General features: G+C 36.7%; 2 protein-coding genes across 2 annotated transcripts in view; one reads left to right on the forward strand and one right to left on the reverse strand.

Annotated features, from left to right (window-relative positions):
* The window catches only part of LOC145297745 (histidine protein methyltransferase 1 homolog), a 62,502-nt gene extending 58,177 nt beyond the window's left edge, over positions 1–4,325 (reverse strand). Inside the window, exon 1 of the mRNA XM_080143970.1 lies at positions 4,189–4,325. Coding sequence (XP_080000096.1) covers positions 4,189–4,279 — 91 coding nt within the window. The 5' untranslated portion in view covers positions 4,280–4,325. The remainder of the gene's footprint in view (positions 1–4,188) is intronic.
* A 116-nt stretch (positions 4,326–4,441) lies between these two features.
* LOC145297744 (general transcription factor 3C polypeptide 4-like) overlaps positions 4,442–24,041 on the forward strand; it is an 88,868-nt gene continuing 69,268 nt past the window's right edge. Inside the window, exons 1-2 of the mRNA XM_080143968.1 lie at positions 4,442–4,576; positions 15,840–15,972. Coding sequence (XP_080000094.1) covers positions 4,448–4,576; positions 15,840–15,972 — 262 coding nt within the window. The 5' untranslated portion in view covers positions 4,442–4,447. The remainder of the gene's footprint in view (positions 4,577–15,839; positions 15,973–24,041) is intronic.

Here is a 24,041-nt window from a genome sequence, read left to right on the forward strand (position 1 = left end):
TTTTATGGCCGCCATGGTCACCCTGAGCCAACCGCATACAGGGAAATGGCCTACCATCTTTCCACAAAGCGAAAACACTGTTCGTCGAGTGATGTTTGATGGGACCTAGGGGACGCGACTTCCTCTTCTCCAGCAAAGTCCCTCCTTGCTATTGCGCACGTGCAGGCCGAGAACTTTTGCTCCATCGCACAGACGCTTTGGTTCCTTACATGTCAGTCCAAAGCTCTCAAAGTGCATTCTAACGATTGCGCTGACATGAGGCTCTCATTGACGAATATATCATTGATGTATGAGGATGTTGCCTGTTGCACTGCCTCATCTTGCTGCCGGATAGCATACATGATTGCTGTCATAATGCCTGGTGCTACATTTAGACCGAACCCTAGCCTGGTTAGACAATATCGGGTTCCTCCAATTTCCACAGTCTGAAATGGCCACAATTTCTTCTCAATGCGTATTTGCAGATAGGCCCTGCGTAGGTCCAGAGTTGCCACGTTCGATCCCTGCTGTCGCCACTTCCTTAATTTGAGTGCACACACATCAGCCCTTGCCATATATGGGTCGACATGCTTATTGAGCTCACGGTAGTCTAGGACGGGGCGGACCTTTTGTTTGGTCTCTTGTACGACGGCCATCAAGGGAATTAGCCCTCGCGGGGGACCAAGCTCATCCTCTGGGTATGGAAGAAGCCAGCCATTGTCGATCCACGTTTGCAGTTCTTCTTCATACTGTTCCCTTAGCCACATGGGTGGGGGATATTCCGATAACCGGTTTCGCAAGGATATTGGTGGCTGATCGTTTGACCACTTCCAAGACGCCGTCCATGCATTGGTGTTTCTATCATACTCTGCATGAAAGTCAGGCTCGTTGAGAGTTATGGCAGCACAAACATGTTCCTCACATCGGGAGAACTGTACCTTGCCGGTTCTGTCCACAGTAATTCCACCCAGTTGTGTAATCAAGTCCATACCCAGGAGTAGATCGTACCCGAGAAGCTCTCCCTCCACAACCAGGGCTTGCACGGCTACTGCAGGCCCGTCGTTGATGCTTGCGCGGATAATGCTCACCCCACAAGAGGCTAGCGCCCTGCTCAATGACGATCTGGGGAGAAGACTGGCGCTGTAGCTTCTTCCCCTTGCCCGTTTCCCGGACAGGTGCGGGCCAGGTGTCCGCGTTTTTTGCACTTGTAGCACTGCGGCCCATCAAGTTTCCGAGTTGATTGACGTGACGAAAGACAATCACGGGCCAAATGGTTGGGTCCTCCACACTTATAGCAGGTTGTAGCTGCACCCAGGTCCTGCAATCCAACCTGTGATGGTTGTACAGCTGCCGCTTGGTCTATAGTGTTAGGGCTTTTCTTTAGTATTGCTCGTGCCCGCGCCAATACTTCCGATATGTCCATCTCGTCCACTTGGGATGAGGCACGGAGCAGATCTTCCACACTCTTAGGTAATCCTGCAACAAAGGCACACACCAAGCCTTTGTCTGACATCCCTCCAAAAAGGACCGATAGCTTTCTTAGCTCAGCCAGATACACATCCACCGTTTCCCCGGGATGTAATTTTCAGGCCATGAATTCCTTCCATGCAGTAATTGGATCTAACACAAATGCTGTAAAAAGGGTGCGCTTGATGCAGGCAAAATCTGTTTTCTTCTCATTAGCCAACTGCTGGTATACTGCATATGCTCCCCCAGTGAGGCGCATTGGGACCACGCATTCCATACGCTTCACCCCACTGAGCTGACATATTAATTCTACTTTTTCCACCCATTCCTGCACTGAGTGATCAGTGCTACTGCCATCAAACAGGGGAATTAGCTTGGGGTCAAATCCTGACGTCATGCCGGAATAGCTTGTGTTCGTTACAACTCTACTTTCAACCGAGTCGTTGTTTGTTTCGTTCACCACACTCTTTTCTTCTACCTCTTCTTTTACACACATCCGTTCGCTTTAGTGACTAAAAATCGTCTGTCCTCCCGCTTTCCTTTCCTCGTTATCTATGGAATCAGAGTACGAGATTCTCCGAGATTCCGAGACTTTTTTCCACATAAACGCATGCAGGCGCCATCTTGATTCTCAATTTGCATGCACAAACGCGCAGCCACTTTAACGGTAAGCCACTTCTTTCTCCACAGTTGGGGGTGTCTATTCTGAAGACCGTTCGTAACATGGGCAACAACAAAAGCCATACTTTAATTTTTCCAAGGGGGGGGCATGCTTCCACCAGGTAACGCCTGTTAGCGGGTACTGCTAGTTGAAGATCAAAAGTGAACGAGGTGAGAGTAGTAGTCGGGAGGGAGGGGGGGCGTCATTAAAATAATCACTGATTAAAAGTTGTAAAAATATTTTTAAATGGTAGCGACTGATTGGTTAATTTTATTCACAGAGACAAATCCTTGATTGTGATTGGTGGTGACCACTAACGGGCGTAAAAGGTGGCACTCTAAATGTCTCTGAGATGAGTATATTTGCCGACGATACCACGCTTTATAGCAGGCACATTGGGAACACTAATGAGCACATATCTAAGGTAATGGTGGAAACCCTAGCGGAAGACCTTCAGTCTGTAGTGGAATGGGGTCAAAAATGGATGCTAACGTTCAACGCTGCCAAGACAAAAATCGTTTCCTTTAATAATTACATGAAACCTTACCAACCACCAATAGCTATGGCTGAAGATACTTTACTTGAAAGTACTTCATTCAAGCTTCTTGGCTTAACGTTCACAGGAAATATGAGTTGGAATAGATACATTAAGATCATTGCCAAGGCTAACGTGGTAGAAAGTTACTTACACTTGAAAGTATCCTGTACTTCTACAAAATCACCACTTGCCCACGTATGGAATACTGCTGTCACATTTGGGCTGGTGCATCTGCTACTAGTCTCTCGCTCCTGGACAGGGTCCAAAAGAGAGTCGCCATCCTGAAAGGTCCTGACCTGTCATCTAAGCTTCAGTCCCTGTCCCATCGATGAAATGTTGCATCCTTCTGCTTGTTTTACAAGTATTTTAATGGTGGATGCTCTGACAAAATACAAGCCCTTGTACCCCCTCGACGAAAATAAACCCGAAAAGCAGCAAAGTCCCACCCCTACACAGTAGAGATCCCTAGATGTAGGAAGGCCTTCTACTCTAATGTCTTCTTCCACAGAACTGATAGACTTTGGAATTCTCTTCCAGTTTCCTGTTTTCCCAACTGTACTGACATGCAGAAGTTCAAGTGTAATGTGAACAGACATCTTGCTGCTAAACTCCCAACATAATACCCTTGCAACTTGGGTCCCTGATAGTAGCCCTCTACATCAAAGTGGCAATGTGCCTTGTTTGGGGTGAAAATGTAATAAAAAAATTTTTTTTAAATGGATTTCTTTTTTTTAGAGAGGGGGGAGGAGGAGGAGGAGGAGGAGGAGGAGGAGAAGAAAATGATTTTTTTGACGGTGAAAGTTGTCCAATGAGTCTTCCAATCAGTTCCGACAATCAGTCAGACAGGGGGAAATGCCAGTCGTGGTCTTTTTCCTCCCATACTTTCGTGGGGAGTATGTAAATTTTAATGCAAAACAAAAATGAATAGGATTCTTGGCAGCATTCGAACATTCTCAGAGCTCCGCCCGTTCAGTCCGGTTCAATTGCCGGCCTTATATTCCCTCATTCCAGTGTCTAGCCTCATTGATATGCAGATTAAGACGTGATCGAACCTGATCATTTGTCGTCTCTTCGTGTCCTATCGATCGGGTTTCGCGTCGCACGTGCCACGCCACCCTCCTTGCCTACAATTTTCCATACTGAGAGGAAGGAGGACTCTATTATCATATCACAGTGTATTCCGACTCCGTGAATTGTTGAGTTTAAAACCATGATTTATGAACTAGTTCACCTAACAATTTAATTAATAATAATAATAAAAAATATCGTATATCAACTTGAAAATACTCTTAAAACAAAACAAACAAACAACAAAAAAATAGCGCGCTTAGTGTATATGAGCATGCACCAGTGTCAATGTTAAGAAAGTATATATTTATATACTGTCAATAACAGGTGGTCCAGTAATTCGTTAAAAAATGTATATGAAAAAAAAATCCTAATGTAATTTGAAGTCCGGCATTTAGTAAAAATTAAACTTTTAGTCTATGAAAAATTTTAGGCCATTATTAATAAAAGACAATAGTAACAAAATAATGAGTACCCTCATGTAAACCTGCATCACTACGAACATCCTGGGATTCTGTTTTGTTGTCATCCTCGTCGGGATTTGGAAAATTAAATCGAAATGACATTTCGGCAAAGGAAATTTGAAAATCGACAAAACAAAAAAATCAAAACACGTAAACACGTGGTGAGGCGAGGACCGGCATGAATCTAGAACGAGAATTTTGATTCGTCGAGACGTAAATGTCAACCAATGAGCATCTTTGTTGTAGAAGAGGGTTTGGAGAAACTGCAAGATGGCGAAGCAAAGCGACGGGTCGTCTATCGTTTGGGCTTTTAAGACGAATGTTACTTGCAAAAATGGATTATCTTGGTCGGATGATAACCGGATTGCAATGTGCGCAGACGATGGGGTTTTTATTGTGGTGAGATATTTCTTTTTGATATCGCAATTATTGTTTATCTAAACGAACTGATAGTGGCTTTGTTTATTTTTGTTTAAAGATGGCTAAAGCGGTTTCTGGTTCTCGCCCAGTTAAGGACACAAATAATAAAAAGAAGAAAGCCGTCGTCACGGACATTTGCAGTATAGACAATAAAACATAAAACTGACCATTTCGAGTAATTTTTTTTTTTTTTTTTTTTTTACAATAGTCAACAAAATAAACAAAAAAAGTGTAAAATTAAATATACTACAAATAAATGTCCCTATTTACAATGCCTCCCCACGGGACAGAGTTAGACACTAAGGTCGTTTTTTAACGTGGAGGAAAAGAACAAAAATAAAAATTGTCTCAGTCGTGAAGGATTTCTCCTCCACTGACAGAACAAGAAATTGAAGTGCAGCATCTGAAGAACAGATACTACACTTTGAGGTATTTATTTGCTCCCCCACTGAGCAAATTAGGCACAAGGCCGATTTTTAATGTGAGGAGTGAAGGGGAAATGGGGACCAACTCCCCGGGGAGTAGGGGAGCTGGATAGTGACAATTGGTATGAAGGGTTGTCCCTACATTGACCAAGGTCTTATATGTGGGGTTTCCCCCACATATGGTCTTTGCTTGCAGTATCTGCCGGAACAGATGGTATTTATTTGCTCCCCCACCGAGCAAATTAGGCACAAGGCCAATTTTTAATGTGAGGAGTGAAGGGAGGGGGAAGGGAAAAAGGGGACCAGCTCCCGAGAGGTGGGAAATGGGAGCTGGTTAAAGGTCAGGTATGTGGGGTTGCCCCCACATCTGGTCTTTGCTAGTCATAGCTGGTCTTTGTTGCTAGTCATAGCTTGCAGCATCTGAAGAACAGATACTACACTTTGATCTTGTCCCGAAGGTCAAGATGCCTACAAATAAATGTTACCAAAGACAAAATAAGTTACTCGTCTATCTACCTGAATATTTTTTCGTGATTTAACTTATCCTAAAGCGTTTATTTAGTCTAAAATTGTAACATTTATTGGGTGGGTTTCTACCAATATTTTGTTTGATTTTTCGATTTGTGAGCGATCATCGAGACTTCCCAGATGACCATCTCATGTCGGCCATTTTTCTGTTCTAACTAAAGACTAGGCACTATTTGTGTTTCAAACTAAATAAACGCTTTAAAATAAACTAAGCCACAAAAAATCTACTTCGTTTTGTTGTCTATAGTGCAAAATGCGCCCCCCCCCCCTTCAAGCTCTCGCCCAGCACGTCATAAAAAAAAAAAACTTTTGTACACACACATGCTTTTTTTTCCCTTCCTCTTTCTCCGGTGTGACGTCACCTCGTGCAATGGATTGTTCATTTGCATACGTGCCGCTGCTGTAGGTGTATCAGAATTTTTGTGGGAATTTTTGACACCCCTAACACGAAACTGCGAATAAAATATAAAAAACTCGTAATTTCTCTTTTAAAAGTGGGTTTTTTATTTTCTTTATAGATTATACTTCCAAAACAAACTATTAAAGTTGTATAAAAAGTAATAGAAATATTTTTTTATTTTTTAAAAAACAGTAATGAAATTAATTGAATTTTACGAGCTCAGTATTTTTCAATTTTTAAACTTTAAAAATCTATCAATTTTTCTATTGATTCTATTTTTACAATATTTTCAGGGTCGATGTGAAATTTTATGCTCTTTCCAATAAACCGAATATAATATTTTAGACAAACGTTTTTTTTTTATTCACGCCCCCCCCCCCATTTTCAAGTGTCTATTAAAAAGTAAATAATTAATTTACTCACCAAAGTTTTATATATCACAAATTGAAGAGAAAAGGTCATTAAATAATATATTCAAATTTAAAACAAAAAAAGTAGTGTTTTTTAGAAATTTACCTGTAAAGTTCGAAGTTTAAAACCTTTTCTTTTTTTTTTAAACCACGTTGTTTGTTTTTTCTTTTGTTTTTTTTTTTTTTAATGAAACCTCGGTCCTTGCTCCTTTAATTGAAAAAAAAATTAGGGCTTGAGTTACATTTTTCGAGTAGTTATAAGCTTGGAAAGACAGGGGGGTCAAATAATTCACGCCTTCCATTTTGAAATGTCTATTAAAAAGTAAATCATTAATTTACTCACCAAAGTGTTATATATCAGAAATTGAAGAGAAAAGTAATATATTCAAATTTAAAGCAAAAAAAGTAGTATTTTTTAGAAATTTACTTGTAAAGTCCAAAGTTTAAAACCTTTTTTTAAAAAAAAACACGTTGTTTGTTTTTTTGTTTTTAATGAAACCTTGGTCCTTGCTCCTTTAATTGAAAAAAAAAAAAATTAGGGCTTGAATTACATTTTTTGAGGAGTTATAAGCTTGGAAAGACGGAGTGGAATTATTCAATATTTTTCACGAAATTTCTGACACACCTACCGCTGATGCTACATAAGTGTCAGTGGCTTTGTTACACTACGTTTTTTGCTATTTTGTTTAATTTTCGAGCAATTATCAAAGCTATAAACTGGCTGTAATGACACCGTCATTTTATTTCGTTCTAACTTGATAAACTTTACACTAATTTTGATTAAAAAAAAACACTTTAAAATAAGTTGAAGTATGCACACAAAGATACTTATTTGTTTTTGTTTTGTTGGCGACTATAAAAAGTACCCTTGAGAGAAACTTTTAAGCACCTGGTGGCATGACAGGACTTTTAAGCACATGTCGCTGTGACAGGAACTTTTAAAGATGTAATCCAAACTTTTAATGAAAAAAATTGTCGAATGACCATGTGCTGAGCGGGCGTGCTTCAGACATTGTAGCTGCGGACTGGGAAACTGTTAATTTATTCCAAGAGGAAAAGCAGGGATGCAACCGTATTGTAGCTGGCTTGAAAAATGTGTCCGTAGTTTGGTCATAAAACAACCAATAATAAATGCCCATTTCTTTCAACTGAAAAAAATTTTTTTCCTTTATTTCTTGCGAGACTTTCATACACAGCGTCGAATTTGTCTTAAAATGTAACGGCCACGTTACAGTTGAACTTTACATTTTCATTTGAGTGGTGACATTTATTGGATGGGTTTCTATCAGTATTTTGTTTAATTTTAGATTTTTGAGATTATCGAGGGTCAATATGGATGTAAGGAGACCACCATTTTTTTTTCTTTCTGACAGACTTGGCCTGACTTTGCTTTGAAAGTACTTAGACGTTAAAAATAAGTTAAAATATAAAAAGTAGGTAGAAGAGTAACTTATCTTGCCTTTGGTAATATTTATTTATTTACTTGGGAGTCACCACTTGTCAAGGCCTGAAGGCCACTCGAGGATAAGGATTGATGAATGTAAGGTGGTAGTGTAGTATAATCGTTAATGGTGTAAATTGGGTAGAATTTGATTATTTATGGGGCAGCTAAACAAGAACTTGTTTACATTGGACTTGAAAGCTATCATGTTGTATTCACCTGGGTAGCAGGCGAGCAGTTCTAGGAAAGAAGCTTTGTTTGTGGAATCTGTGTTCAGATTTAGGCACAGATAGAGAGGGGAGGAAATCGTATATAGTGGTTGTAGCTAGTCAAATGTTTTTTGTGAAAGTTTGGTAAGAGAGGACCATAAATTGGAGTTCAGTCAAGCACTTGTCATGAAAATAACAATAGCGCAGACATGCTCGCAACGTCTCTTCTATGGGAAGAGAAAAGGGCATGACCTACTATGTTTCAAAGCCAGTTTTGAACTCTATCAAGCCAGGATAGGGTAAGCCAAGCAGTTCCTGCCCAGACGTGGCAATAGTACTCCATTATAGGATGTACCAGGCTTTTATATAGATAGAGCATTGCATTTGCAGTGAGATAGCTACTGAAGTGGTAGAGTGATCCAACCAATTTCCAATGATGTTGGCAAGATAAGCTTGTCAAGACATGGAGCTTCCCCAAGATGAGAGCCATTCATTTCAATTGGCGATCAGTGATTATGATGAAAGGAGAGAGGCTTGGTTTTTGATGCCTTAAAATTAACCAGACACCTTTTTCCCCATTGCACCATGTTCTCAAGATCAGAAGAGATAGAATCAGAAAGGTCTTGGTCATTGCTGGTCTTTGAAGTGTTGCCATAGATTATTGTGTTGTCTGCATAATGTCTATAAATGACTTAAATATGTGATTTAGGAAGTCATTGATGAAGATCAGGAAGAGAGTTGGAACCTTGAGGGATACCAGTGTTAATACTATGAGTTTCTGATTTCTATCTATCAACGACTATTATAAGCCTATCAGAGAGAAAGGTTTCAATAATTGAGAGGACATTTCCAGCTATTTCATAGCTGGCCATATTCTGAAGTAGACATTTATGCCACACTCTATCAAATACTATTGCCAAAACTAATTTCAAACTAAATAGATCTGCATTATCTGCCAAGCTCCAGCCTTTGTTGTAGTGTTGCATCTCTGTGCTTTTTTTTTTTTGCACTTCTTCCCCATCAACGAAAATACTCCTAGTAGTACAATCCCACCTCTTCACTATATCGGCCCCTAGATGCCAAAAGATATACTACTCTAATATCTTCTTTTCCTAAACTGTTTGTCTTTGAAATTCCCTTTCTGCTCCTTGTTTTACTGACTATACCAACATGCAGAAATCTAAATGTAATGTGTACAAACATCTTGCTGCTCAACTCTCCACACAGATTGCTTCTCTATAAATCTAGGCCCTATTGCAAAGGCCTCTTACCCGTCAGTTACGATATATCTGATTTAGTGTAAATAAAAGTAATTAAACAGGGCTCTTATCTTTAGTTGACCTTTGAAAACTAAATATTTTCGTTTACTAGCCAAACAGAAAAGTTACTAGCCAAACCCACATGATTTTTAGAATATGACATCTTAGTTCTGTGACGAGTATGTACATCATATAGATTTTTCTGTTTTTTCTTTTTAATAAGTGTAATTCTAAATCTACAACAAATTTTATGTATTGCGTTTTTTTACTAGGAAAATCACCACTTATCAAGGCTCAGAGTGCAATGTTACACTCATTAACATGTAGACTTTATCACAAGGAAGATAAGAAAGAAAAAAGGAAGGAAATTCAACTCGTTGTTTCTGGTTTTAACAAAAGACCTTTATTCCTCCTTCTCCATGCACGCATAACTTCTCATCTCGGCTGTGACGTCACCCATGTGTCTCTAACGTAATCATTAGTCTGCTGCGCACATTCTTTTTATAAACTTTTTCCTTGCCTTGATATCATCTCGCACACAGCTCTGTCATTTGCCTGGTGCTACTAGATCAGGCTGTCTGAAGATATTGACTTCCTGAGACGAAATGCACCGAACATTGATGCTTTTTGTTTTTCTACTTCCTTTTGCAAAACTTAATTATGTTCTGTCTCTCTCTCTCTCTTTCTTATCTGTCTCTCTCTCTTTTATCTGTCTCTGTCTGTCTTTCTCTCTCTCTCATCTCTCTTGGTGCTACCAGATCAGGCTGTCTGAAGATATGGGCTTCCTGAGACGAAATGCTTTTTGTTTTTCTACTTCCTTTTGCAAAACTTAATTATGTTCTGCAAAAAACAAAAACAACAACCCACCTTTTTCTTCTTCCCATTTCCACTTTCTCTTTCTATCTCCCCCCACTTCCTGACTGATTTCCCAACTTAAAATGTACCAAACATTAATACTGTAACCCTTTTTGTCTCCCTTTGCAAAACTCATTCGTGTTCTGCAGGGCAGGGAACAAAAACGATAAAATCCAATATAAAACAACCAAACCAAACACTACAAACTAGCAATTGAAGATGCAAAGAGATTGAAGAATAAAAACCTTCTACAAAATAACTGGATGCAACATGAATACTTTTTCCAAAATGCCATAAAACAACCAAACCAAACTCTACAAATAAATATTTGAAGATATAAAGAACTTGAAGCATAAAAACTTTCCCAAATAACTGGATTCAGCTTTAAATAACCCGAAAAACAACCAAACCAAAAAACTATCATTTGCATATAACTGCCATACACGCGCCCTCGCTCTGTTACAAGAGGCCAGTCTAGGATAAGGGTTAAGTGTTAGGTAGATGGTGAGACAACAAAGTCATAGTGGAACTTAAGTAGGACCATATTATCTAAGAAGATGGCTCAACAGGAATTTATTCATATTGGATTTTAAAACTACCATGTTATAGTCAGCGGGGAAGCAGACCTGTGGTATTAGGTTCTACATAGACATAGTTCTAGGAAACAAACTATGCTCATGGATATTTTGCTTAGTTTTAGACACAGATAGAGAATGAGGGGAAGTTGTTGACAGATTAATTTACAGGGCTTTACATTGCGAGTGAAACAGTCGCATTTGCGAGTGATTTTTCAAAGTGGCAACTAGAAATAATGAAACGCTTATCTTTTGACGATTGTGTTTCTTTCCCTAACAATCTTTCAAAGCTCACTACTGAGTGAAAAATATCTTTTCACCTTTTTTTTTATGAATATAAAACGAACAAAGTTAAATTATTTAAACAATAAAAGTTTAATAGAACAAGATACTATTTTTTTTTTTAATGAAGGCTATTTAAAAACATATCTGGAGAAACTAGAATGTTTATACCTTCAAGTATCAACATAGAATTTGTTATATATTTAGAATTACACTTGTTAAAAAAAACAAAACAGAATAATCTTTATGATGTACATACTCGTCACAGAACTAAGATATCATATTCCAAAAATCATGTGGGTTTGGCTAGTAACTTTTCTATTTGGCTAGTAAACAAAAATATTTAGTTGTCAAAGGTCAACTAAAGATAAGTTTGTCTGTAGAGCCCTAAGCTAGGCAAGTATGGTGCTTATGCACTTATTGTACCTCCACTAATTCACTTTTTTTTTTAAAATTGTTAGGTGAAAGTACAAAATAATTACAAAACACCCTTCCCTCTCCATGTTGATATTGAGGTTTTAAATAACAACATTATTTCAGCATGGTACTGTAAGTGTGTAAGTACCGCGAGTATCTGTTTCAAATGTTTTACGAGGAGAGACTATAGATTAGAGCTCAGTCGAGCACTTATCATAAAAATAACAATAGAGCAGAGCAGATTCACAACATCTCTTTTTTGAAGGCTATGACAATGCAGTTCTATAGAAAAAACACTTCTTCGATAACGACAATATTGCTCTTGGAATTCCTTTTCTACTCCTTATTTCTTTGACCTTCCAACATGCAGAAATCTAAATGTAATATGAACAAATATCTTGCTGCACAACTCCCCACCCAGGTTTCCTCCCTCATATAAATCTGGTCCTTATGACAGTAAGTCTTAATCCGTCAGTGGCAATATGTCTTGTTTGGAACGTACAAAAGTAATTAAAAAAATTAATTACGTTCTGTCTGTCTGTCTGTCTGTCTGTCTGCTAGTGCACTTATTAATCTGCGCTATTTTTTTAAATAGTATTTCCAAATCTAATTAGAGTTTTATACCTGTTTTTTATTAAATTGTAAGGTTAAAGTACAGAATAGGTACAAAATCCCTTCTCCTCCCCATGTTAAGAATGGCTTTCTAAATATTATTATTTCGGTATGGATCAATAAGTGCACTAGTACCAAATCTATCTATCTTCTATACTCCTATAAATTCGTTTTTCTTTTGTGTGTATTGATATTCATATTAAAACTCCTCTTTTCTATTTATGTAAAAAGAAAATACAATTTTCTTATATATAGGTTTTGGAATTGCATTCACTAGCAAACGATCTAGATAATTTGCACATTCTTTTAAAAATTTATTTTAATTAATTCCCTATTAGTGTCTTCGGTTTTCGAATGAGATAATCATCTTTAGTTCACTATTACGTGTAATTCTATTCATGCAGATATTCTACATGATTTATACTTGCATAATATTTGCGTAAAAAGTTTATAGTAAGCACAAAATTGTTTCCATATATATTTATATATACGTATATATTTTTGTTGCACAAATTTTGCCTACCACACTCCTCCTAGAGTTTTTGGTCTACAGACATGAAACTTCGTATATAAGGTATTCGAATCCATGGAAAACTTTATATTTGGGTTTTAGCCCGGAAAAATCGGTGCAAAATTGTGGAAATTAAAAAAAATGAAATTTGCCAGATGATGGACGGACGCCGGCATTACAAATGCATAATGTAGTTGCTATTGGTTCATGTTTTAATTTTTAGCCTCGCAGTAAACATATTTTCATAGCTCAGTCATTTACGGCAGAGGCAAAATAAATCGTAAGCCGAACGTTTTGGTTTCGAGTCTTGGTGGTGGCGGATGAGTCTTTTTTTTTTTTAAATACTTTTTAAACCATTAATATATATTGCATCCAATCTATCTATCTATCTCTCTATATCTATAAAAGTGAAACTGTCTGCCTGTCTTTTCTCTATGGTAGTTAAGAAAGACTATTATACAGAAAGGCATTACTTTACATATTCACATTTTTGATATATACATATGCAGGTAACCTTATGAACAGTACATAGGGCTCGAGCAAAGCCGGGCTGAACTGCTAGTATATCTATAAAAGTGAAATTGTCTGTGTTTGTGTGTTCATTAATATAAATATCTCTGTCAATTTTCAATCTACAGACTCGAGATTTGACATAAGGAGTACTGAGATTTGGGAAAATCTTTTAATCGGTTTTCAGCCAGAAATTTGGCGGTCAAGGGGTCAAAGTTAAATGATTTGACCTTTGAAAACTCTACCAAACTCCTCCACTAATTTTGGGTTTAAACACTTGAAATTTTAGATGTAGGTTACTTGGACATGGATCAAACTTTTTAATTTAACTTGAACCCCAAAAAAATGTTAAGGGATCAAAATTGGAGTCAATGTTAAAAAAAAAAATTGACCTCTGCGGTCTCTACCAAATTACTCAGCCAATTTTTGGTCTAAACATTTGAAATTTTACATAAAGTGTATTCAGACATAGGGCAAGCTTTTTTAATCTTTTTGGCCGAAAATTTGGCTGCCAAATGGTTAAAGTTCAAAAGATTTTACCCATTGCGATCTCTAGCAAACTATTCAGCCAGCTTTGAGTATAAACATTTGAAATTTTACGTAAAGGGTATTCAGACATGCAGCAAGCTTTTTAAGCAGTTTTTGGGTGAGAATTTGACTGCCAAGAGGTCAAAGTTGAAAGAGTTGACCTTTGCAGACTCTATCAAACTCCTCTGCCAATTTTGGGTCTAAACACTTGAAATTTTAGATGTAGGTTGCCTGAACAGGAGTCTAACTTTTTAATATATATATATATATATATATATATATATACATACATATGCACACAAAATTGTGAACAATACATAGGGCCCGAGCAAAGCCAAGCTGAACTGCTAGTTACCTCTAAACTAGAATATTTAAAATTTTATCTCTCTCCAAAAATTGTTGGAATGTATGGGAGTGTCGGCTTAAAAAATCAGGCAACATAAATAAGTATGACGAGCTTTCCAAAAGTAATGTCTCCTATTTTTATTCCACCTGAATGGATCAGGGGGATTGCAAATTGCATTATTGTGATGACTAAGCTTATGTATTCATGTATTTTTATTCATCAGACTACTGTTCTCATCTTGAGTGTGATTTTCAGTACTCCATCATTGCCCATACCTGGCTTTTATAGGTAGAGAATTGCATTAGGGGTGAGATATCCTACCATTTTTCAAGCAGTCTTGGCAAAGGATTTGATGTATGTGTTCCATTTTAGATCAGGAGTAAAGGTCAAGCCAAGAAGCTTGTCAAAACATGGAACCTCCCCAAGGTGAGAATCATTCAAGTCAATTGAAACTGAGATGGATGAGAACTCGAATGTGGAGAAAGTATATTTGGATGGCAAAACAATTGAGATTGTTGATAAACATTGCTACCTTGGTGATACCGTTGGAGCACTGGGTGGAGAAGGTATTGGTATAATTACAAGAAATACAAGTGGATGGACTAAGTTCAAAGAACTTCCGCCATTACCAACTTGTAGTTGTATGACTGTCGATAAAGGAAACTGTCTATCAGATGTACGTATGCAGTTTGATAGTCTATGAAAGTGAAACCTGGCAAGTAAGGGTTGAGGATATGCATTGCATGGAGAGAAATGATATGAGAATCAAATGATGAATGTGTAATGTGAGTCTTCAAGACAGGCTTAGATCTGATGACCTCACAGATTAAATCTGGACAGTATAGAGAGATGTGTGCAAAACAGGAGACTTTGTTGGTATGGTCACATAGATGAGTCTTTTTGTGGAGGGGGGTGATGTTGAACAGTTGAGGTAGCAGGTTCAGTTCAGAGTTGAAAGCTAAGAAAAACACAGGAAGAAGTGATGAATAATGATTTAGCCAGTGAGGTAAGTTAGTTCAGAAGTTAATTTCTAAAAGCTGTCCAGTGCATGCCAACGTGTAAAATCTGTTAAACGGATGCTGATAATGATAATGATGTAGAAATGTTATCTGTAGCTTCTTGCATTGCGCCACTCTTTAACTTTTCTCTCACTGCATTATAATGAAGTGGCCATATTTTATGTTATAATAGGAATGATGTATTTATCATCTGTAATGAACTTTATGAAGAGTACACTCTTTATGATATTGCAGGGCTCTACATTGCGAGTGAAACAGTCACATTTGTGAGTGATTTTTCAAAGTCGCGACTAGAAATAAAGAAATGCTTATCTTTTGGCGATTACATTTCTTTCACTGACAATCTTTCAAAGCTCATTACTGAGTGAAAATATCTTTTCAACTTTTTTTTTTTTTAATAAAATGAACAAAGTTAAATTATTTAAACAATAAAAGTTCAATAGAACTAATAGAAGGCTGTTTAAAAAATCATCTGAAGAAACTAGAATGTTTATACCTTCAAGTATCAACATAGAATTTGTTGTATATTTAGAATTACACTTATTAAAAAAACACAGAAAAATCTATATGATATACATACTCGTCACAGAATTAAGATGTCATATTCTAAAAATCATGTGGGTTTGGCTAGTAATTTTTTTATTTGGCTAGTAAACGAAAATATTTAGTTTTCAAAGGTCAATTAAAGATAAATTTGTCCATAGAGCTCCGTCCGTATTGTCTACTTTGGAATTTTCTTTTCATATCAGCATTGCTTTACTAGATGTACGTGCCAACTTCCTTGATATTTCCACTGTGACTAACACTTTTGTGGCATATTTTTGTGCAAAATATCTAAATGTCAATAATTCATGTTGGAAATATTCTTTAATACAAACTTTCTTCTAATGGAACTTTTTTTTTTTTTTTTTTCAGGAACTTACTACAAATTTTCATTTGACGCGTGGCACTCTTGTTGCCAGAAGGACCATGATTCATCCACACACAGATATTTTCTGCAGCACGGAAATCTTCAGCATAGACGAACTGGAAAATCAGCTGTCAAGAGGTAAAAAAAATATACATTTTAATGTTTTATAATGTAACTCAATGTTTAACTGGTAATACACATGGTACTCCTATGTCTAAAATTATGATTTGTGTGTGGAAAAAAACTCCCTCTTGACAACCACCATCTGTGATCTTCTATTCGTCTAATCTTTTTGTTCTTGTCTCATCATCACATTCATGACTGCCAAGGGTGCGAGTACTAGCTCACAAGTATAAAAGTAAAAAATAGAACAATGCAAACTCACAAAAGAAAGCACAACTCTATACGTCTTGTATAAATCAGTTATGCGTGTGTGTGATAAAGGGATCTCCAAACCTTGCCTGTCAAGCCATGTTTGTCAGTTGTCAATTCATCTTCTCATCTGCTAAAACTCTCTCAATCTTGTCTGAGCCGTCAATCATCGCAAACTGTAAACTGTCCAAAATTAGCTCTAAATATATTGACCTTCAGGATCGGAAATCCTATGTCCAGTCTTTTGTCTTAATCATCGCCACACCTGCTTAATAGAAACTGACTACTTCTGCACTTGCTCTATCAGCCACTCCCAGCTGGCTATTTTGAAACTGACCACCAAACGTGAAAGGTCTTCCTGTCTCAAGAGTTGAATAGACCTTAGTTCCCCACCCATCATCTTTCTTTTTACTTTCTATACTATTGTTCATGATAATGAATTATTTCCTAACATTGTTATGGTTTTTTAAATCACTTCCTAACACTCGGGGAGGGGAACGTTCATACTATCACAGATGTACTTCCACTTAAGGATAAAAGCTGTCACTAAATGTGCTGCTAATTCTCATATCACTTTGAGCATTTCTGCAAACTGCTTGAACAACCTTCATCAAACATGAATGTTAGCAGACATTTTCCTTTTGGCTGTGAACCATGTGCTTCCCCCTTGACAACAACTGCCAACCCAATGCTGTATGCCTTGATTTTTTTTCTCCTTCATCTTATCTTTTTCGTTCTGGTCATCTCTCACATTGGTGATTTCTGAGGGTGCAAGCACTGGCTCACAAGTGTAAAGATAAAACAAAACAACTCAAACTCACAAAAGAAAACACTAACTCCAAAACATTTTGTAGATATCACTTATATTTTGGGTGTGACTGTGTGTTATATCATTGCAGAAAACAATCCTCTAAACGCTAACGTTCACATCTTAGTTATCTGTTGAGACTGCCTTCCTGATCTGCTCCAAGCAACAAACTGTCATCAACTGTCTCTAACTCAAGAGCAATTCCACGAAAATGTCAATCACAATGTGAAAATTAATTTTTCTTCAAAGTATGACATATTTGGTATCACTGGAAATCTGAGACATTCAGGAGCTTAAATTTTGACTGACATTTTGCCCGTGAAACAGAGGGTTTTGTCATTAGTGAAAAAAACAGTTTTGCTGAGTATATTTTAAAAATTAGTTCAAAGAAGGCATCAATCTCTTATTTTTTATAACTATGGAATACAGTAACTGGTAACAGATGGAAAAAGTGGTTTTCAATATGAGAAATGTCCAAAAATAATTTCTAGCTTTTCATAAGCTCAAAGGCTAAGATTTTTTTGTCTTTGTACGTCCGTCACAAAAAAGTAACAAAAAGTATTCCTACTTTACCTCGTGGGGGAATACTGAAGTGTTGTTTCTGGATTTTAAATAAGCATATTGTGAGTAAGCAAACTGCATAAAAATTTGTACTTGGAAACTTTCAGTTTAGGAAAATTTCTGTGACGGATGTACACTATTTTTTGTACGTTCGTCACGTACATCCGTCACAAGAATGTTTTGATGGTGATGTACTTATTTTCAAGCATTTTTTAAGCATCCTAACAGTTTGAAGAAAGGTTTTTATGTTTTTTTTTTTTATAAAACATTATATATAATAAGAATCGTTTATTAGTTTTCAAAGCATTATAATTTTAAACCTTTTATCTAAATAAAAAAAATTAGTTATATCACAAGAGATGATCAATGCTAAAAACGAGAAAAAAACTTTGCAAATATGATATATGCTCATGTCGTTAAAAGAGGCATACAAACTCTTTACAAAAGAGTTTCAAGAAGTCACAATTGGCCTTTCAAAATTATGCTCTCTTAGTCCCTTCCAAATTAAACTTTTTGATCAAATACCACACAATATTTGTGTTTGTCGATACCATGAAAATATTCACCTTATTCTTATAGCCCTTGAACAGTTTACCAATTTATCATCAATGTTTTCAGGCTTTGTTGGGCAATTCATATGTGACGAAGACAATAATGACTGTATTTACTATGAATGTGATGATTGTAGAAATTACATCGAAATGTTCAAACCATCACCTGAAGATAGCCAAACTTGGATCAAGTATCAACAATGGCAAAAACCAGATAAACGCGTTGAAAAGGTTGCATTTTCAGCAACTGTCAATGACGTTTTTGATGCCCTGAAAAAGCAAATGAATACTTTTCTTGTGCACAGGTACATCAAAATAAAATATTGAAGAGTGCAGTGGGTTCTCAGCTGTTCTTCAACTGAATTTCTCAGAGAATGCATCCATTGTCAACCAGAATGAGATTCAATCTGCTCATTGGTCTCACCAGCAAGTCACCATTTTCACTGGTCATGTTTGGGTTAGCCAAAATGTCAAGGAGAGCTTTGCCATTGTTTCTGACAATTTAGAGCACACAAAAGAGGCTGTATACACCTTCATGTCAGAGTTACTTGATTGCATCAGCAAAAAATATGGCTCCATAAAGTTGTTGAATGTTTTCAAAGATGGTCCATCTTCACAATTCAAGCAACGATTCCTGTTTTCAAATCTTCATGAATGGGAAAATGAGCGCAATTTCAAAATTATTTGGAATTTCTCTGCAACCTCGCACAGTAAAAGTGCAGTTGATGGAATTGGTGGTACTGTTAAGCGATTGGTTTGGCGAAATGTTCGTACCACTACAGTTGCCACAAATGATGCTGCAGCCTATTGTGAATTGGCAAGAAACCTGACTACTGGAATAACAATAACATTTATATCTAGTGACAAAATTAAAGAAAGACTTCCAGTATGGGAAAAACCTTAGTCGTGACACCATGAAGTTACATTGCATCAGAGTTTGAAATTCTTGGCAACTTGAGGTAGCAGCATTCTCAAAAGATGAAATCTTCAAAGTTGAAAACATTTAATGCTACTGAAGAAAGTGACAATGATTCTGATAAGGCCATGAGTGACATGAATGATGAAATTCCTAATCCTGAACAAATAATACCTGACAATGTTGTCATAAACATCCACGACTGGGTTTTAGTTTTGTATGAGGGTGAATAGTTTCCCGGTGAAGTCACCAATGTTATTGCTGACAAAGATTTTGAGGTATCTGTGATGCACAAATCAAGAAACTTATGAAAATGGCCAAAGAAAGAGGACCAGATCTTTTACAAGAAAGAGAACATTGTCCGACGAATCAACTCACTAGCAGTTGCCGGAATGCGAAGGCAATTTTCATTTAATGAATTCTGAATTATGATATTTTTCCTTCAGGAGGACATTATTTTTGTTTAATTTGTGTTAGTTTCCATTTGGACATACAGGTCATTTTTAACGTAAGGACACTTCTTAGGGCTTTTAATACTATTTTGTTAAGATTTATTTAGAACAGTACGTCTGTCACAAAATTTCTGTACATCCGTCACGGAATTTAGAGTGCAATTTTGATCCCAAAAATAAATGATTCTAAGAAGTGTTACTTTTTTTAAGCAAATAGCCTATTTCATGCCATGAATACCAAATTTTATCAGAATAATGTATATATATATATTCACAGAAATTTGATTTTTACTGTTTTATATTGTGACTAGCGAGGGGTACCCGGCGTTGCCCGGGTGTTTGGGGAGGGGGGTAAAAAAAAAAATTAAGTATGAGGATCGAACTCGAACCGTTGAGGCAAAGTTGTAAATTAAAGTGTGAAAAAAAAAAAAAAAAAAAAAAAAAGTGCGATGTTAACCATTGCCCCACCGCGAGATGCTAACGGAAACACGTTTGAATTTATTTAATTAGTTGGATTTAGCAGGTGCCCGTTTTAATGAGTTAATGAGGTCAACTGTGGGATAGTATTCATTTACTGCTGAACACTTTTTTTTTCCCACCCCCAAGATGTTATAGGAAAAAGACTAACCCACATGCGTCGAGCGACAAATATCGAATATTTATCTTCCCGAAATCGACCAAATTAAACAGACAGGCGAGCTTCGTTGTTAAGTGTGAGATATTACGATTTGTATGTGATATAAAAAGTTTTAAAAAGTTGTGAACTCTCTGAAAGAAGCCTTTTGTAGACACACAGAAAAAGCGAACACACATACATACATACATTTTCGCTTTTATATTTATAGATTATTCTACTTTTGTGCGTACGTCCATCACGTCTTTTTTTTTTTTTTTGCGAATAAATCTTTGGGGTCAAATCCAAAAAGATTCAAACTTACTTTTTTTCTAACGTTTTTAGTCTTTGAAACAATTTAATGTTTGAATTAATGAAGACTGTTCTCTAATATCTTGTGTTTTGTTCTCTGAATTGTACATCCGTCACAATGGAATACCTCTTCAAGACTGTTAGTAAAACTAGCTTCCACTGCTAAATTTATGGACTTCAAATTGGAAATCCATTCCGGTCTTTTGTCTTAATCACTTTCTTTTCTTTTCTTTTTTGTTTTTTACTAGGGAATCAGCACTTATCAAGGCCCAAAGGTCACTTGAGGATAAGAGTTAATGAATGTTTTGATTACTTAAGGAAACAGTTCAACAAGAACTTGTTTACATTGGACATAAAGGCTACAATATTGTAGTTGGCTGTGAAGCAGGCCAACGGAACAGTGTTACACAGGTGGGCAGTTGCAGGAAAAAATCTTTGTTCATGAAATCTGTGTTTAGATTTAGGCACAGGTAGAGAACAGGGGAAATTGTTGATAGTGGTTGTAGCTTGTCAAGCGTTTTTGTGAAAGTCCGACAAGGGTGCACCATAGATTGGAGCTCAGACAAACACTTGCCATGAAAATAACAATAGAGACTGCCACACCTGATTACTCATTCTATTTCTGATTGCCTTTGTGTATCATGGTGAGATATTCTTTTCCTCATTGTCTTATAACTTAGCTCATTTCCTATACTTTTGTTCTGTTAACTATTTTCCTTGTTTTTATGAATCACTTCCTAACACTCTGGGGAAGAGATGTCCATAGTATCACACATGCATAAATCTGGTCAACATTAACTTTAGAGAAATTTTAAAAAATGTTGCTCGACACTATTTCAAAACACCTCATCATTGCATAAAACCAATATATTTAATTTTTTTTTTTTTAACATTAAGTGTTACATATTCAGACCACATATACTGAAAAATCATTTTCACAAGAGGTGCATCTGGCAAGAGCCATCACAACATGGTTAATTATCAAGGGGATAAAAATAACTGTTGGACGTATGAAAAAGTCATCTGCATAGAAAGAAACAACATAAACATGACTGATTGTAAAAAGATGTTGGATTTTTGAAAGATCATTTGATCAGAAATATATGCAAGTGTAATGAAGTCACACTGATAGAAAAAAAACCAAATAGATTGAATTATCAATTCTTTGAAACCACCGCCACCAAATAAAACATCCTGAGGGGTGAGGCAACTGTGACTATTGTCTCATCAGAGCATTTGCGGTGGTCACAAATTGTTATATAATAACAACCCGAAATTGATAACTGGAATCATTAAACAATTTAAGCCCAAGAAGAATCAACCGTTGAATTCCTGTGCATGTAATAATAATAATAATAATAATAATGTGCATGCATCTTTCTCCTAACAGCCCAGCATCCCTCATTGTCATCAACAATAAAGATACATATATTTTCCTCAGTCTATTTGTCCATTCCATTTTTTCTCTGAAACTATTGGACTAATCTGGCTGAAATTTTGCATGGATCTTTGTCATCATAAAGTGCAGCAAACTAAGTATTATGGTATCCACCTGATGCACAGTTAGGGATAAATATGAATTAATCAATGCTTCTGTTCAGTCTCAAGAAACAATGAACACAAGTAGTCAGACGCTATTAGGATATACTAGCATTTTAGCCCGGCGTTGCCCAGGTGTTTGGCGGTGTATGTTGAGAAAAAAAAAAAAGCAGTCAATTTTTTAAAACTTGATGCCTATTATAACCCCTTAACATTTATTGTTTTGGGCTCAAAGCAAGTTATTAAGTTAGATCTGTGTCCAAGGAACATATATCTAAAATTTCAAGTGTTTAGATCCAAAATTGGCAGAGGAGTTTGGTAGAGTTTTCAAAGGTTAAATTGTTGAACTTTGACCCCTTAGCAGCCAAATTTCTGGCCGAAAACCAATTACAAAGATTTTCCCAAATCTCAGTACTCTGTATATCAAATTTCGAGTCTGTAGACTGCAAATTGACAGAGATATTATGTGGGGAAATGTACAGACAGACAGACAAACAGACACACACACACACACACACACACACACACACACACTTTCACTTTTATAGATATTTAGATAGATTGACTTGACTGTGAGAGAAGGAAAATTCATCAGGTCTTGCAAAGATAATCCTGCAAAGAACTATACAAATCTATATAGTATACAAAATGTTAATTTTGTTGATTATTGTAGAAGACAAATAGTATTTCTTTATATAATAGGGAAGATAAATATCTCCATGTATGCTGTTGGTCTTTTCTCAAAGCATTACCGTTTTTTTTCTTTTTGTTACACTGGTTTACAAAAATAAATTTTTGGTCCGAGGCAAGAATGGGGATAGCTGTTTTTTGTTAATTTGGGTGTGCTTAATTCAAACTTATAAATAGTTTTGCTCTATCACCTCTTGTTTTCTGGCTTTTAAATTATTTTAGTATAAATGTGAATATTTCAAGAGTTGCAGTAGCTTATACCAGATAAATCAGGATAAAAAACACTGATTGGATCAATACACTTGGATGACACAATTACACAATTCAAAGAACCACAGACAGTCAAAAGTGTGTTTTCTTAGAAGATCTGGTGTATTTTGCCTCCGGAATGTCACGCAAGAGTATCCAACAGAAGTCTCCCATCATGCCGGGGTTCCATTTGCCTTGATATTTTCTCTCCATCTTCGTAATGTGTTGGTGGAATCTTTCTCCATGCTCATCACTCACTGCTCCACGGTTTGACGGGAAGAAGTTGAAGTGGGGATGGAGAAAATGAATCTTGAGTGACATTCAGCATCCCATATCCTCATAGCATCCTTTAGCAACTTCTCAACATAGGCTTGGTAATCTGGTACATGTGTGTTACCAAGGAATCCACTACAAACCTACTTGAATGCTTTCGATGCTCTCAGTTTCTTTCCTTTAAACTCAGCACTTCTCGAATTTGAGGTCCGACAAGATGCCCTCTTTGAGCTTAGCAGCACTAAGACCTGGGAACACAGTTGACAAGTGTTGGAAGGCAGCACCATTTTTTGTCCAACGCTTTAACGAATTTCTTCATCAAACCAAGCTTGATGTGAAGAGGAGGAAGAAGCACCTTGTTCATGTCCACAAGAGGATTCTCCTTGAGGCTGTCTTCGCCAGGAACAAAAGTGCTTCTAGACTGCTAGTCTTTCTGCTTGTAATGCTGGGATACAGCTCGACTATCCTGTAGACAGAGAAAATAATAGTACTTTGTGAGACCTGCTTGCATACCCATAGGAAGACCAATGACCTTGAGAAAACACGCTATGTGATATACATATATCTGTATGTGATGTTGCCAAGCTAATCAAAAACCTTGATTCCAGTAAAGCAACTGGCCCTGACGGTATTCCAATTATAGTACTCAAAAATCTTCAACCAGAACTAGCACCCATACTTACAAAACTGTTTAAACATTGTCTTAAGGAGAATAGCTTCCCATCACCCTGGTAAATCTCATCAGTATGCCCTGTATTTAAGAATTCAGGTGATCGCTCATCCCCCTCTTAGTACAGGCCAATAAGTCTCCTGTGCATCATGAGTAAGTTGCTGGAATCTGTGTTAAATACAGAAGTAATCAACCATCTCA

The sequence above is a fragment of the Euprymna scolopes genome, chromosome 18 (assembly GCF_053919585.1).
Source record: "Euprymna scolopes isolate OS-2025 chromosome 18, ASM5391958v1, whole genome shotgun sequence".
Lineage (NCBI taxonomy): Eukaryota > Metazoa > Mollusca > Cephalopoda > Sepiida > Sepiolidae > Euprymna > Euprymna scolopes.